Below are 14,785 nucleotides of genomic sequence, written 5' to 3'. Positions count from 1 at the left end.
AAAATTGTCAAAGTTCGGTGTTTTTCAACGTTATGCTTTTTCGTGCAGTTTTTGACGATCAACCCTTACACAACTGTCCTACCGGACACTTTTAATATCAGTTGTATTAATAGATACGTATTTTTTTTTGTAAGTTATTTTTTTAATCCATCTTAGTTTTTACAGCCCACTGCCTGTTATATCATACTGTAATGCGAGAGGAAATTGAAAATAATAATAATAATTAAAGATATTAAAAGTAAAGATTAGACTCTACTATTGATTGGTAATTGTCGCATACAGTTGCAGCAGAAATTCTTTTCAAAAACTAAAAATAAATGTAGTAAAATGAATAAATTAATAAAGAAGACGTTAAATGTATTTATATTAAAGCTATTATTTATTCGATATAATATATATATGTATATATATTTTTGTAAACAAATAAAAAATCAATGTACACAATACATGCCTAAACAAATGCAGCACCAAAGCAGAACTCTGAAAGGGGGATCGTTGATGCGTCTGAACAGTACCATTTTTAATTCAGCCTGCGCTTCAATTTATTCAATTTAAGTAAGAAATTTCATTACAATTAAGGCTTCCACTATTCTCTGCATCATTTTAAGTTTTTTTTTATACATTTTGTTTATTTTTCATTTACATTTGTTTTTTATTTTGTTTCAATCAAGCGAACCTACACTAACACCTAGGTATAAATAAAGGAAACTAAAAACTTAGGCAACTCAAAAAAACAAAACAAATAAGGCCTAATCATATTGGTACATTTGAAAGAAACCATTGTGTTTTGGTACTTATTTTAAAGAAATTATAAACAAGATTCTATTTAGCATTTATTTGGTGAACCAAAACTGAACACAACTAATTTTGGAAATTTGTTATTTGCTTTTCTCTTTTTTTTCCAAAAAAAAATAATGAGATTTTTGTATAATTCAAATGAAAGAAAAACTTGAATACGTTAAATTTATTAATTTCTAAAAAACTGTCCGCCAAAAAAATAAATAATAAATTAATAATAATAAATAATCTTGAGTGAACCCTCGCGTAAATTGTTTTTTATCTACCATCCCTTGAACTAAGAGTTTTTACAAAATTTGACTTTGATTTTATACGTATCGTACATAGGTTTACTAAATAAAGGAACTTTTTTGAGGGGATTTTGTTAGCGAAGTGTCTCTTATTAAAATTAATTTTGAACCAATCCGAGAGAGGTCTTCTTTTGAAAACCAAAAAGAAATCAAAAATTCACACTTCTAGTTAATTTTCAGTTTACTTTTAACCTCAAAATTTTAGAAAATCCATTTAATTTTCTATAATATTATGTAAGTGCTAGAGTCATACATTTTTCTGTCCAAAAAAAACCTTTAAAAAAAAAAAATTGTCTAAAAGGTTTTAGAATGTCAGTTTTTTGGATTTTTTTTTTAATCTGAACAGAAAACCGTATTAAAAGATAATTGAAAATGCCATTTTTCTATAAAAATACAAAAAACGAAAATTACTGAAAAACTGTTTTAGGTAAAATGGAATTTTCGGTTGTTCAAATTTTTAACCCAAAACTTCTTACAAAACCACATCGCGCTACCTAAAACATACCTGTATAATATAAATTTTTAACAACGTAAATTTTTCTGTTTTTGAGCTATACTGAAAATGTTAAATTGACAGGAGATCAATTAACCGTGTTTGTCAAAATTTAGTCAATCATCTATGATTCTTATAAAACAATTAATCATAATTGAATATTTAGACAACATTGTATGATAACAGGTGTAGTGGACGCGAGTGGAAGCTCTGACTTTACTATAAACAATTTTTTCGAACAAATAAAAAACCAGTCATACGCTGGATTCGAACTGGCAATCTCCTACACACAAAGCCGCTCTCTTGACCACTAGACCAACACTCACCCTTAATTTGTATGACTAAATTTCATTGTTAGCCATAATTGGGCTACGTTATTAATTAAATAGCAGACTTAATTCATTTAATTTCTAGAATTTCAAGTTAGTAATTGTGATTAATTGAAATTTAAGAGTTAGAGTCAGGCGGAAATTGAAAAACAACTAATTCTTATTAAATTGCCGGCACTTTTAGTTGTGACAGAAAAATATTCTTTAAATTGGGAACGAAAATACCTATTTTTTTAATATTTTTTTTTGTCTATAGAAATTTTAGTAAGTCAAAAATACTTATCTTTCATTTTTGAGATAAAGTTGTGCTTGAAAAAAATGGTTTAACTAGATTCAGCAAACTGTGGTTTAACAATAGTTATTTATTGGTGATAACTTCGAACCTCTTTGGATGCCCACCAATTCTTCAGCCAAGAGAGTGAGTTCTTAGTCACTTTGTGGACTGCTTTTATCTCGTTGGATGCTCTGCTTACTTCATTTAAGTGCCAATCTTTTTTTTTTAAACTCTCTTTCAAGAAAGTAAGCGCTATCATTTCTTTGCTGAAAGATTTGTTTTGGTATTACTTTGGGACAGCAGTAGAAGTTTTTATTAACCTTGAAATAGCATTTTAAATATGATATATCTTGAAATTTCCTATTATTGCCTGTCTAAGATCATGGCCTGACAAGATGAGATTTAATGGCTTTACATATAGCACAATTTTCCTTTTTTTGTTGGATAAAATGAGATCAGCGCTCGTGTAAAGTTCCTAAAGATGGTCTTTGGTCATCACTAATTGATCATTATATCCAGTACATAATCTTAAACTCCAGCTTGTTAAGACTTAAGGCTTTAGTGTATAGAAAATTCTCGAAATAGCCACGGAAAGAGCTCTGATAGATGTTTTAAGCCAAGGTGCAAGTTGTGCAGTTTGAAGTATCTCACATACCTTTGTAAGTCAAAAAAAAACTTTTTAAGTGTCTTAGCAGTTTGTGCAATACAATTTTAAAAAAAGCGAATAGTACAGATTTTCGTTTTTTAGTTTTAACTGCATAGTACGTTTTAGTGTTTTTTTTCTATTTTTTTTTTTCAAATAAAATCAGTTTGTGAGCAGCATAACTCAAAAATGACAATTCAAATTTGATATATTTCTTTAACTGTCTCTAGAGAAATCCGTGGTAAGTTTCTACATTAGAATAGTTCAACCCTAAGTGATCACTTAACTATGGGTGGATATAAATGTTAATATAATACAGACAAAGGCTAGAAATGATTAATTAAAATTACTGAATTTAATGAAATATAGCATGAACGGAAGTGCGAAGTTCTCGAAGTTTTTTTGGTTTTCTCAAATTTTCACGAATTTTGAGTTTTCATTGGAAATATTTGTTTTCAGTTTCCTGAGACGAAAGGAAAAAAAAGCAAAAAACAATAAAGTTATTTACAATTTGGTCTACCTGTTTTTACGAGTATGTGGACCGCAAAATTAACAAACATAAAATTGTAGGCAGGAATTCTGTTATTTGATTTATAAAAATTTAGATTTGATTGCTATTAACAAACTCGACAATAATTACCTCAAAAACGGCTCCTGCAATTTGCCCTTAAAAATGAAAAAAAAAAGTGCATAGATGTCCTCATAGCTCGTTGTCTGTAAACTGTATCTGACTTTGTCTGCGTAAGTGTGAAGTTTGTTTTGAGTGGTTCTTAACCACTCTTGAGAAAAATCGAGAAATATTGAGAAAAGAAAAATCGATTCGAAGTTGCTGTTGCTGTTACAAGAATCGCCCAATAATCTTTAGAGTCCAAAATGGCGAAAAGTACATAAACAAAAATTCAGAGAACAAGAAAACCTGTGTTTTTCATTAATTTTCAATTAAATATTTTGAAAATTTGACTAGTTTGTTGCAGTTTTTTCTTAAGGCCAGTCAATGCGACCAGTTGCAAGCAAAAAATAATAAAAATAGAACACAGAACAATCACAGCACGAGCGCAGTTAAACCATTAGGTGCCGAGTTAAATTAGCTTGACAACTGTTCGGACGCATTCGGTAGTTTCCGCCAGTACTTCGTCACATATCTCATTTTTTGCAGTTTCTCAACATATAATTTTGGTTTATTAATTTAATGGCGAATTCTTTTAAAGAATATTTGAATATTGTAGGAAAAAATAATAATAATTTTTGTAGAAATTCATGAAATACTCGTTAGACTGTCCAAGTGGTTCTCTTTTTTTTAAAAAAAAACCGCTTCAGGCGCTTAACAAAGACTGCTCCAAAATTTCGAGTAATTTTTTTGGAACCAATTAACTATTCGAGCCTGTTTTTCTACTATCCACATTTTAATAGGGGAATAGAGTAAAGTAAAACGAAAAATGTTTTTAAAATGTTTACTAGCCGATAAAAATAAATAACTCTAAACAAGTATTTTTCCTCAACAATCAAAATATGGGAATTGCGCGTCTCCATTTGGTTGTAGAAAGATTTGATTTTGTCTGAACATTCTCCTATATTTTGTTGCACAAACACATCTAATAAGTTGAAAAAATTTTTGGCAAAGCTTTGAGATACTTTAAACTAAAAAAAAAATAAAATAAAGCCCCATTATTTCCACAAATTTCCAAAATATGTAGTTTTTGAGTTCATTGATTGGTCTTGGCACCTTCTCTTTCGCACCAAAATACGCCAAATTATACTACTAATGCTTTTTTCCTCATCCATAGTTCGCTGTTATGGAACATTTCAGAACGGGAAATTATTTAAAATTATTGTTGTTCTAAGTAAATAATTTAAAAATTCCATATTTATAAAGTATGTTCAGTTGCTATATACATATATAAATTTTATGTATATATATATAAAGGTAAATAATAAATTTTGAATTGCTCAATAGTCTGGATAAAAACTGAGAGCATTCTCATTCTCGACTCCTCACTGTTATCTGTTTCTTTCTTTAAAATATCTTTAATTACAATTAATTTGCATATAAAATTTAATACACTATATACCATGTAAACATAAAAATGTATTTTTTTTTTTTTTAAAAAAAGTGATTGGAGAGCAAATTGTTGTGGTATAATGTATGTGTGTGTTTTTTGTGTACGTGTGATAGTTTTATTTTATTTTTAAAAATAACAAAAAACAAAACACAATTATGTATTTATAATTATTTATAATATTTATAAACTTAATTTATATATTTTCTTTTCATTTTGTGTTTTTATTGGTGGGAGGGGGAACTTGTTTCTGAAAGAGGGTGGGTGAGGGGGGGACTTAAACGTACTTGATTTTGTTTTTTTACTAAATACTGATGTGCTCACAATTGATGCGCACTCCTCAACATATACAACTTACTTTCACTTTGTGAGTATTTAGACTCGTTTATTTTACTCGACAAAAACTTTTTTGAATAAAGTTCGTAGAATTAATTTTTTTTTGTTTTACCAATATTTTTATACACATTTCTTCCATTTTGTTTTTTAATTGTAAGATTTAGTCGCAAATTTGCGACTAAAAGATAAATTGGTTTGTAACTTAATTTATTAAAATTTTGTTCATTACATATATAAATTGATAACATTAATTGAATTTTTTCTTTTTTCTTAAAAATGCACAGGTACTTGGCGGTATTGTGGTGCTAGACCGCATTCTGATTTTTGAGTTTTATTTAGTACGTTATTAATTTAAAACCTTTAAAATATTTTATTTTATTATCAGGAACATGCAGTAAATATATATATATGTATATATTTATTTATTGAAAATAACTAACAATAACATCTCTCTATGACCTTCATAAATAATATTCTATTACTAATAAATGAACTTATTTGGAAATATGCAGTTAATTCCAGGTAAGGATTAACAGTAAAGAGCGGATACGTCCCTAGTCTAGGCGGGGACAATGGAAATAGTAAGGAATGAATAAAGAAAATGATGCTATTTATAGATAAATTCGTTGACAGAGTTTCTCATAAGTGCTGCACCGTTCTTGAGAGTATATTACATGGGCAGAAAACTTTCTTTTAATGGCTACCAAGCCAAAGTAAAAAGGGACTTTAAGGGAAAAAAATGCTGCTGCCAGCCTTGTTGGAGTTTGGCACAGTCAGTTCTGTTACTTCATTTGGCGAAACGCGAAAAACCTAATAAGACCGGTTGGTGCTTTATGGAAGCGAATGGTGGGTTTTGATCCAAGAGAGAGCAAGGTAGTCTTAAGAGTATGGGACAGGAAAGTATTGAGGAAGATATATGGTCCTGTGAACGAGCGAGGAAGATGGAGAATCCGCACCAACTTGGAACTGCAAAACTCTTTATGGTGAAGCAGACATCGTTGCATGCATTTAAAAAGGAAGATTAAGTTGGTTAGGACATGTGGAGAGAATGGTGGATAACAGAATCCCTAAACGTCCGGGAAGGCCCGGAGGCATCAAAAGGTGAGGTAGAGCCAAGACTGAGATGGCTTGATGACGTCGAAAGAGATTCAAGAGAAAATGGGTGTGCGAAGATAGAGATTGAAGGCTCTTGATAGAGTTCAATGGAGAGCCTTGATTGAGAAGGCCCTGGTCCTTTCAGGTCTGTAGCGCCGAGGAAGATGTAGAAGAACACGCAAGGTTTTTGTCCAAAGTTGGACCTGTAAACGAGCGAGAATGATGGAGAATCCACACCAACTTGGAATGCAAACTCTTTATGGAGAAGCAGACATCGTTGCATGCATTAAAAAAGGAAGATTGAGTTTGTTAGGACATGTGAAGAGGATGGTGGATAACAGAATCCCTAAACGCCTTTTATATGGAAGGCCCCGGAGGCGTCAGAAGAAGAGGTAGAGCCAAGACTGAGATGGCTTGATGACGTCGTAGGAGATTTAAGAAAAATGGGTGAGCGAAGATAGAGATTGAAGGCCCTTGATAGACATCAGTGGAGAGCCTTGATTGAGAAGACCCTGGTCCTTTCAGGTCTGTAGCGCCGAGGAAGATGTAGAAGAACACGCAAGGTTTTTGTCCAAAGTTGGACCTGTAAACGAGCGAGAATGATGGAGAATCCACACCAACTTGGAATGCAAACTCTTTATGGAGAAGCAGACATCGTTGCATGCATTAAAAAAGGAAGATTGAGTTTGTTAGGACATGTGGAGAAGATGGTGGATAACAGAATCCCTAAACTTTTATTATATAGAAGGCCCCGGAGGCGTCAGAAGAAGAGGTAGAGCCAAGACTGAGATGGCTTCATGACGTCGAAGGGGATTTGAGGAAAATGGGTGTGCGAAGGTAGAGATTGAAGGCTCTTGATAGAGCTCAGTGGAGGTCGAGAAGTCCCTGATCCTTTTAGGACTGTAACGCCGAAGAGGAAAGAAGGATGATACGGTTAAGTTTTGAAATGGATCTGGAATAACTAGTACAATTGGGCTAGTTAAGTTGTAGCGGAATGCAAGTATTTATTGGGATGATTTGTGGGTATGCAAGTATTCTGGGGCCTTCAAGTACAGAAGTTAGCCTTGCTCATTAATCTATTTGGTTTCAGTTAAGCAGATAGGTAGGGTTTCGAGCAGATCCTGGTATTGCAGTAACGATAATGGAGTTCACTGACCTATTTATGGGAAGAGAATGATTTGATTTTACTTTTAGGTATAGTTCCCACTTTTTGCTTTCCCTTGTCCTGTAAGGACACGCCTTTATCCTGTTAAGGATAAAGAAGAAGGAGCTAGTTCTATGAGGAGCACAGATTGAATTTCATAGATAAATAAACGAGAAATATCTCAAGTTTTTTTTGCAGGGCTCACAAGATTGTTGACTGTTGATTCACTCTAGATTGTAAAGACTCAAAAATCTAAAGGATTCAGTTGAACTGAAAGCTCTGCAAAGAAGAGGACCATAGCCAATGTTATTTTAGGGAAGTTATAACTTTTTAATTTCCAGTAATTGCTGGGTAGCAAGACAGCTAGCTATTGGCTATATAATAGAAACAATAATTTAACAGATATATGGTGCTAGATCTACACCCCAGCGTTTTGATCACGTGTGCTTCACTACCAAAAGAATAACCTTACCTGAATTGGTGACAAGGAGAGAAGGTAGAAGACAAAGGGCTGACTAAGAAGAAAGAAAAATTAAAGTTTTGAGAGAGTTATTGTCGTTACTTCCACGGGTAACATTCTGGCATGTCTACATGGTGTAAAAGGAAAATCCAAAAATTTATTTAAATAAAGAGTATTTTTGTCAATTAGTTTGTTTGTTAATTATATTAACTACGGATTTCTACACTTTCATTTGGAAGTTTCATTTTAAAAATCTTATTTTTTTTTACATTTATTTTTTTAGGTAAAAACCTATTTCACTGAAAATTGCAAGTATTTTTCTTTTTTTTAAATACTAAATCATTGCACTATACAAAAAAAATATTTATTAAACGTAAATAATGCTAAAATTTACTTAATATAAGCCACTCACTTGGAATTCATTTCTATACAATTATTATTATTTTTAATCTATTCATTTTGTGTATCACCAAAATGGTATTTTATTACTTACATTTGGGGCAAAATTAAATTTCCTAATACTACAACATAGACATGCCGCAATATCAGCAAAAGTTGTTAAGGCAAACTCGAATTAAGGGATGAGAGTGGCCTTATCACAATTAGTCAACACCAAATAAAATTACGTCATCAAAATGTATCTGCGCTGGTCTGTTGTTCACTTAGTGTTTCTGTTTTTATGTATTTAATTTTTCTAATTAAGGAAAAAAATGTCCTCCAAAATCTTTGTAGCTAATACTCTGTTGAAAGGTTAAGACAAATTAAATATTTTTCTCTAAGTAGATTACAGACCAGGAAAGAGATTATGTTATCGTCTCTTAGTTTTTTTCACAAATAAGTGGTAACTTTTTTTTAAAAAAGAAACTGCTGGTAATTTTGGGAGAATTTTGTTTAGAATAGTTTTTTTTGAATTTTTTTGAATGACGCTTTGGTAGTTTAGCAGTTCAATTGTTTTGGATTAAGAAAAGCAAATTATTAAGTTCCTAATGATTAGCTATGCGGTTAGCATATTGGATTCTAACGCAGAGATCCCGGGTTCAAAAACAGCTGCTGGCCCTTTAGATTTTCACTTTCTAGGAGCTTCTTACAGCTCACTGTCCCGGTAATGGACTGTATTGCCTGTAACGACGAGAGAACCCTGTCCGGAGGCCAGCCAGTGCACTAGAAAAAAGCTCCGGGCGCCAATAACCTTAGATCTTGACGCGCCTTTAAAAAAAAAAAAAGAAAAAGGAAAATCCTAATGGCGGCTTACGAAACCAACCTTGCATAGCGCCTTGGCCAATCAATGGTATAGCATAGTCTTTGTACAGTCTTAGCTCAAATACATACCATCCACTTCCTAAGACATACATTGTTCAAAGGGTTTGTGGTAAAAAAAAAAAAAAAATGGGAAACGCTAACCTTCGACTCTTTCGGAAATGTTAAAGACACTCTAGTGAATACGTGGTTATTTTGAACGAGAAAAAAACCTAATGCCAATTTCTTTGTCTTTATTCTACTTTGGACATGCGTATCGCTGCTTAGTCTGCAATAGTTTTACTTTGAGTAAAAAATTCGAGTTAATGTGGAATGAAATGAAAATTATTCCTTATTGAATCATTATTTCCTGCAAGTCAGAGATTTTGGGCTATGTTTATGAGGTCCAGTCTTTCTTTACTAACGTAAATCATTCATTTAACACATTGCCGACCGATCGGGGAAATCTCTCCGTTTTGTAAAATGTCAGTGCACGACCTATAGAGGAAATCTCCTCGTTTGACAATACAATGCAATGGAGTACTGAATATCGTACATGGTTTTAAGTATATTAAGTACTTATATATTTTGATGCTCGCTTCTCTTCGTTAATCGCTATATATTATCAATATATTCTTTAAATAATAGAGAGTAAAAGAATTAGGAGATGAGACATTGCTAAAAATAATGCTGATAAACGGTTCGTGAAATTTTCAAAGTAATACACGCCATATTGGATTACAGCTGATAGCATAGTCATCTACAATTTTTGTATTGAGCACAACAACTCCATATCTATTTTGTAATACAATAAATGACCTTAATAAAATGTCCCAGGAAATTGAAGATGCTTTTAATGAATTTCATTTTGATACTGGCATCAGAATGTTCAGAAGACAATTTTGATATCCATTATCAAACCAGGAAATAGTTCTACTCGTAGAATAATTTCAAGCGATTCAGAGAGTAATTTGGAAGATTTAGACAGTGATTCAACTATATTCAGTTGCAACTCGTGCGGGTCGGCAATGTGTTAATATTAACATGTATCGAAGAGATTTAGAGTAAAAGGTTTATCTATTTCAAAGTATGCAAAAAAAAAATTCAATTTGTTTTTTTTTTTTGAAAAATCTATAAAATTAGTGGGAAGGGCGAAAACAATGAAGTGAATATTGAATATATTCGGCGTTTGAAAGAATATTTTAGGGACAATAATAAATCGATCTGCACCAGCTGCATCTACTTCTGAAAACACTGAAGTCATTATGAAAACAAGAATTCTGGGAGTTGAAATAAGCGAGTGCATGAAGTAAATACGGTACGAAATGAAACTCTACTAAGATTGGTTGCCCACCAGGTGCGTCTACAAAAGTACTAATGATAATTACGGAGCTCTACAATTCGGAGTTTCTCCGACTGTGTAATTACTCAAGATATGTTAGGAAGGCGGTGTCCAGATGTTTGCGGTTTCAACCTTTTCCTGTACGGGTTTTCAGCAGTTTTTTTTAAATATTAAGTTAGCACTTACTTCTGAAAGTATCAGAAAATTTTCAAATTTTTTGTTTTTTGCATTGAAATTTGCTTTTGGCGGGTAGGCCGAGCGCGTGATATTTGTACAAAGCGCCTCTCTATTTACAAGGCCTACACGACACCCATGGCTCATTTGTCCTCCAGTTTGACGTGGCTCAACAGATCCGGTGTTTTCACTTCCAGACCATTAACCATCTTCTCTATGCTCTTCAGTTCTGAAGCCGTGGAGTTTTCATGAGATTTTGGCGGCGATGGTGTGGTAGGTGGAGGAGTAGGAGGTTTGGGTGAACATGCGCCGCTGCCGGGCGTCACAGTTTCGAAGGCAGAGCCCACTGGCGAGCCGCCCACCAAGGATGGCGGTGGTAAAGTGTACGGTGAAAACCGGTGCGTCTTGAGGGAATGCGAAATTGAATGTGCGTGTGGAGAAGATAGACCGGTGGTATAGGCTGCTGCCGCGGCCGCCTGTCCGAAGAACGCTGGATGAGCCTGGGAGGCCAGCGCTAACTGGGCGTTAAACAGTAGACTAGGCGTGACGCCGTGGTGTGAAGAGAAGAGCGAACCAAGTGGAGGTCCTGGCGCCAGTACCGGATGGGCGCTAGCTCCGTGATAGAGCCCGGCAGGGCTGTACGGCAGCAGATACGGCAGCAAGTGTGGTGCTGGGTGTATGGGAGGACCTACAGAGATGTTCGGCGCTGGGTAGTCGCTTCCATGCTGCCTTCCTGTGAATCAGAAAATACTCAAATTACAGAATTACATTTGGTAGGTAACTTATACACATCATCAAAGTGGGACACATCAAACCAGCATGCCAAACAATCTTCTTGATCAACCAATTAACTACTCTATGCAATCCAAACCCACCATGGCGATGGTGTAAGTGAATGTGCGAATGTACAATTTGTGGGTTAGTTGCCAGAGACTGCATTTGCGTAAGTATTATAAGTGTAAGATGGTGAAACTCTCGAGTTCATCTGTAGGTTCGGCTAAACCCAAATAGTCCACAACTATCTAGGCTGACCCTAAAAGTTAAGGGTGATTCCTAGGCTTGCGATACCCTCAAAGATGCCAAGATCCCTGCAAAAAGTGGCTAGTCCATTTCCCCGTATAGTCTCTCACGGTTCGCCTAGAACGATTTTAATTGAAAAGTTCACCAACATGAAAAATTTTTCTTTCTCCTTATTATTTGGGTCAAAACTAATCAAAATCCACTGAAAACCAAATCGGTTTACGTTGCGGATTTTTTTTTTCAATTTTTCAGGTCAAAAAACGGGAAAAACGGCTTTTTTTTTGCATTGTTAAGTCTAATAAATGGAAAAGCAGTACAGTTTTTTGCAAAACCAATGCATGCATTTTGAAGCTGAGGGAATTTCCGACAGATTGATGTATTTTATAAATGATAAAAATGAAATTTCGACATTTAAAATCAATAAAAAAGACATTTTTGAGCAAAATAAGGCAAAAACAAGGTTTTCTCGCATTTCAAAGCTTACTTAACAAATAAATCATCGTTTTTTTTGTGGAAGGGAATGGGACTTTTCAAAAATGAGAAAAATTCCTGCAAAATACAATATTTATAACTGGAAAAAGTGAAATTTTTCAATTCAAATTCATTTTAATGAAACTTTTTGGATTAAAACAGCCAAAATAATTTTTCAGTCGGAAATTCCTTCAGCTTCAAAATGCATGCATTGGTTTTGCAAAAAAAACTGTATTGTTTTTCCATTCATTAGGCTTAACAATGCAAAAAAAAGCCGGTTTTTGACCTGAAAAATTAAAAAAAAAAAATCTGCAATGTGTACCGATTTGGTTTTCAATGGATTTTGGTTAATTTTGACCCAAATAATAAGGAGAAAGAAAAATTTTTCATGTTGGTGAACTTTTCAATTAAAATCGTTCTAGGCGAACCGTGCTCTTGCCAAACTGGAGCTCACTGTTGTTTGCAATATCCAAACAGTGGCAATCAAAGAAACAATCAATAGCTATCCTTTGAAGGTAACGGGTTTACTATGCTAGCTGTAATTTGTTCAAATAATCAGTATGAGCTCTGAAGATGTTACAGTTCCTGGGACGAAAGCTTGACCAAAGTAAATATAAAAATAATGCTGAAATTGGTAATAATTCTTTTTTTCAAAGATAAAATAAATTTTGATAAATTGTAATTTTGAATAACAAGACAAAATAAAAATAAAATCTATTTATTTATTTTTAAAATTCCGTTTTGTTGTTTTACAACAGGTTTTTTAAAAAATACGAGGGTCGTTTGAAAAGTCCGTGCAAAAATAAAAACTACTTAATATTTTGGGGTAAACCTTTTTTATTTTTCAACATAGTCTCCTTTTAGGCTTATACACTTCGTCCAACGCTGCTCTAGTTTGTTGATCCCTTCCGAATAATAGGATTTGTCCAAGTCTGAAAAATAGCCATTCGTTTCTGCAATTACCTCCTCGTTTGAATAAAATCTTTTTCCCGCCAGCCATTTCTTCATATTAGGAAACAAATAGTAGTCCGAGGGAGCCAAGACTGGAGAATAGGGGGGATGTGAAACGAGTTGGAACCCTATTTCCATTAATTTTGCGACCACAACTGCTGAGGTGTGAGCTGGTGCGTTTTCGTGATGGAAAAGGACTTTTTTGTGGGCCAATCGTGTGCGTTTTTCTTGCAGCTCGGTTTTCAAACGGTCCAATAACGATGAATAATATGCACCTGTAATAGTTTTACCCTTTTCCAGATAGTCGATGATGATTATTCCTTGCGAATCCCAAAAGACAGTCGCCATAATCTTTCCGGCCGAAGGAACGGTCTTCGCCTTTTTTGGCGCAGATTCCCCCTTGGTAACCCATTGTTTAGATTGTTCTTTGGTCTCAGGAGTGTAGTGATGTATCCATGTTTCATCCACAGTGACGAAAAGACGCTTAAAGTCCTGCGGATTCTTCTGGAACAGCTGCAAACCGTCCTTGCAACACTTCACACGATTTCGTTTTTGGTCAAGCGTGAGCAATCGTGGCACCCATCTTGCGGATAGCTTTGTCATGTTTAAATGTTGATGCAAAATATTATGTACCCGTTCATTCGAGATGCCCACAGCACTAGCAATCTCACGCACCTTCACTCTTCTGCCATCCATCACCATATCATGGATTTTATCAATGATTTCTGGAGTAGTAACCAGAAACAACAGGGCGTCCAGAACGTTCAGCGTCACTTGTGCCCATATGGCCACTCCGAAAATTTTGAAACCACTTATAAACTGTTCTAATCGAAGGTGCAGAGTCACCATAATGTTTATCAAGCTTCTCTTTAGTCTCCTGAGGCGTTTTGCCTTTCATAAAGTAGTGTTTAATCAACACACGAAATTCTTTTTCGTCCATTTTTTGAAAATCACTCGACTTCCTCGATTCAAACGAATGCCAACCACAAAGAAATAGACCGATCTGGCTGAAACTTGGTGTGTGTTCTTCCAAGAGATGCTACTAACTAAACATAACCTCGATACGCGCCAGTAGTGCTATCTCTCTGACTTTGCACGGACTTTTCAAACGACCCTCGTAAAGTTGTATAAAACCTTTTTACTCGTCACTTTTTCCATATTTTATTTTAGTTTTGACGTTTCTACTTTTTTAGCTTTTTCATCTTTTATTTCTTAAAAAATTTTTGGTCTACCAAATGATTTTTTTAAAATTTTCTTTGTTTTTATGTTTCTGACTCACATGCTGTGATTCAGCAAGGATGATAATGCGAAACTAGTCAAGGATACAATGCATTCTACGACGGATCCTGTAAGGTTATTGTCCAGCACGAGGGCTTTACCACATTTTTAGCATAACATTATAGCTTGGCCGATCTAAAAGGAAGAGCTGGTGTATCTACAGTCGATTCTCATATAGTTTTGTTCACCCAACACTATGTAAGGGGATCAGTGGCTACAGCCAACCTATTAAAGGCTAGAAACAATCAACTTCAAGTTCTTGCAAGGGCTTTTTTTTTTTTTTGTATCAACAAAGGGCCTGCATATGATGTGGTTCAGAATTCCCCTTTTAAATATACTTTGCATTTTATTAAAGCAAAGCCACATATCTAGGCTAGGTGATTTTAAGATTCCT

General features: G+C 34.1%; 1 protein-coding gene across 2 annotated transcripts in view; it reads right to left on the bottom strand.

Annotated features, from left to right (window-relative positions):
• Positions 1 to 356: 356 nt before the first annotated feature.
• Positions 357 to 14,785, bottom strand: part of LOC141461609 (optomotor-blind protein-like) — a 306,166-nt gene continuing 291,737 nt past the window's right edge. For both annotated transcript variants that reach the window (XM_074142770.1, XM_074142769.1), the window contains one exon: positions 357 to 11,404. In XM_074142770.1, coding sequence (XP_073998871.1) covers positions 10,815 to 11,404 — 590 coding nt within the window. In that variant the 3' untranslated portion in view covers positions 357 to 10,814. The remainder of the gene's footprint in view (positions 11,405 to 14,785) is intronic.

The sequence above is a fragment of the Rhodnius prolixus genome, unplaced genomic scaffold (genome assembly GCF_049639745.1).
Source record: "Rhodnius prolixus isolate KJV_2025 unplaced genomic scaffold, Rpr scaffold_12, whole genome shotgun sequence".
NCBI classification, from domain to species: Eukaryota; Metazoa; Arthropoda; class Insecta; order Hemiptera; family Reduviidae; genus Rhodnius; species Rhodnius prolixus.
Note: the sequence above shows the minus strand (reverse complement) of the source record. Positions and strands in the feature narration are given on the sequence as shown.